At 33.7% G+C, this 2,599-nt stretch overlaps 1 protein-coding gene across 1 annotated transcript; it reads left to right on the plus strand.

Moving 5' to 3' along the window:
- The first annotated feature begins 1,260 nt into the window (after window positions 1-1,260).
- LOC136795292 (histone-lysine N-methyltransferase SETMAR-like) lies at window positions 1,261-2,166 on the plus strand. Its single transcript, XM_067045401.1, has one exon. It carries the CDS (start codon window positions 1,261-1,263, stop codon window positions 2,164-2,166), a length of 906 nt encoding a protein of 301 aa, XP_066901502.1.
- The last annotated feature ends 433 nt before the right edge of the window (window positions 2,167-2,599 follow it).

Below are 2,599 nucleotides of genomic sequence, written 5' to 3' on the forward strand. Positions count from 1 at the left end.
ACGCTCTCTATAGAACATTCTAGTTAATTTTTAATTAAAAGTCTTGTTGTTATTTACTTACGTCTTTGTTTTTGTTTTTTTGGTTTTGTGTACCTGTTGGCACGGCTTAATTAGTTTGTACTTATTAAATATGCTTATTTTTTTTTCTGATATTGTGGATTCCGTAGATTTTTTCTCCGAATATCTATCTCATTAACCTCTGTTGCACAAGAACATGAAATCTAATAACTGTTCTTCATATTTATACTATAATAAAGACGCTCTTGTTAGAACTTATATTTTCAAAATGTTTTCTTAAAACTTTAGGCTAGAATTTGAACAACAAAACTATTACTAAAAGTTCTGTTTGACATACGTTCTGAAGGAAAATTTTATTAAAAGGATCTATCGATAATAGTTGTTCTTCTTTTGTGTTAAAAATAATTGTAGGAGTAATATAAAATAATTTAAATGAAACTTTCTGAAAAAAAATGTATTAACTGTTTCGAACTCTGTATACTTCAAATCATTGAAAATGTGTATTTATCAGAGAAATATTATATAAGATAAAAAAGTTTTGATAAAACTAACAGATACTTAAATTTTTTAAAGTTAATTTTTATTATGTTTAAATTTCCATCGAACAAAAATATTTCCTAATTTTTATTTGTTGTTACTAGAACTGAAAGGACTATACAAATAGTTATGCTTTATATTTACAATCTAATAATTCTTTATTTACAAATCATTGATAATTTAATTAATCTTCCCTTTTTTGCAGTATGACAAACAGTTTAGTGCTGGCACCAGACCCTCAACTTAATGGCGCTCTTGGGATTGCCACTTGCCTTGACCGTCTGATGAAGATTGATGCGGTACTTAGTCGGCCGGCACAAAACAAAATTTTTATAATACATGACAAATATGTATGCATTCAAATGTACGGCGAAATATATATTTCAGTAAAATTACAAGTAGTTAAACATAAATAAATAATATACATCTTATAGAAATTATTATGTTTATATATATGTCTTATAATGATATTATTCACTTAATTTTGCACTTGTCTTTCTGTGCTTTTTTACTTATCAAATACCAGGGCATTCAAAAAGTCCTGTCGTTTTTGTTTGTTCGTTGTTTATTTTGATTCTAGAGTGTTTGCTAATTAATTCCGTTCAATACAACTTTTATCCATGTAAACACAATTGTTTATACTTTATTAATAGGAGGCTAAGGAGGATTAATTTAATGCAGTCACCATCCAACTGTCTAGTTAAAATGATTCCAGTTGAAACTCAAATTCGGTCGATTTTGCTCTATGAGTTTAAACTTGGCTCAAAAGCTGCCGAAACTGCTAGAAAAATATGCTCCGTGTTTGGGGAAGATGTGCTGTCTGAGCGGAAGGCACAATTTTGGTTTTCAAAATTTCGTGGAGGCGACGAGACACTAGAAGACGAGGCACGCTCAGGTCGACCAACTGTAGTTGATAAGGAGGACGTTCGAAGAGTAGTAGAGTTGGATCCGCGTCAAAGTTGTTCAGAGATAGCCTCTCAACTTAATATCTCAGCCACCACTGCCTGGAATTACCTTAAAGAACTGGGAAAAGTGAAAAAACTGGATAAATGGATTCCTCATAAGCTTTCAGATGCCAATATGCTTGTTCGCTTGACAACTGCATCTTCGTTAACTTCCCGCTTGAAAGTCGAACCCTTTTTGAATCGAATCATCACCTGTGATGAGAAATGGGTGTTGTACAACAACTTCAGACGATCATATCAGTGGTTGTCGGCAGATGAGAAACCTAAACAATTTCCAAAACCAGATCTCCATCCAAAGAAAGTTTTGCTCATTATTTTCTGGACAGCCAAAGGTATAGTGCATTTTGAGATTCTGAATCAAGGGCAAACCATCACTGCAGAAGTATACTGCAATATACTGGACCATTGCCAATCCAAGCTTAAGACTTTTGATCCCTGCTTAGTCAACAGAAGAAGACCTTTGCTTCTTCAAGACAACGCTCGACCACACACCGCCAAATTGACCAGGGAAAAATTGACAGAAATAGGCTGGGAAGTTTTGCCTCACCCACCATATTCCCCTGACCTGTCACCCACTGATTATCACCTATTCAGAGATCTCGACAACAATCTGAGACAAAAATGTTTTCAAACCGTGACAACCTAATTCACGAACTGACCACTTATTTTTGCAGTAAAAATCAACAGTTTTTTAAGGAAGGAATCTGGGCTTTACCATCTCGTTGGGAGAAGGTTACCGACTGTAACGGTGGATATTTTGATGAATAAAGGTGATTATTTGAAAATATTTATTTATTTATAATTTCCCCCAAAAAAACGACAGGACTTTTTGAATGACCTGGTACTTTATACATCTTATGATATGTTGAGATGGGATAAGTGTTTACCTGTAGTGCGGTATAGTCGCGTAATTTCCTAATGCAATCACCTTTCATGAGCTGATAAATTAAGGTACCTAAAACGTTATCATTAATATTAATAGGAATTAAAATTATGGCGCGATGCACGTATCACACAACTTTCACTTAGCCTCTTTCATGCGGCTCTATGTTTTGTGTAGATGAGTGAGCTCATGTAGA

The sequence above is a fragment of the Halyomorpha halys genome, unplaced genomic scaffold (genome assembly GCF_000696795.3).
Source record: "Halyomorpha halys isolate HHAL.00 unplaced genomic scaffold, Hhal_1.1 Scaffold1004.1, whole genome shotgun sequence".
NCBI lineage: Eukaryota > Metazoa > Arthropoda > Insecta > Hemiptera > Pentatomidae > Halyomorpha > Halyomorpha halys.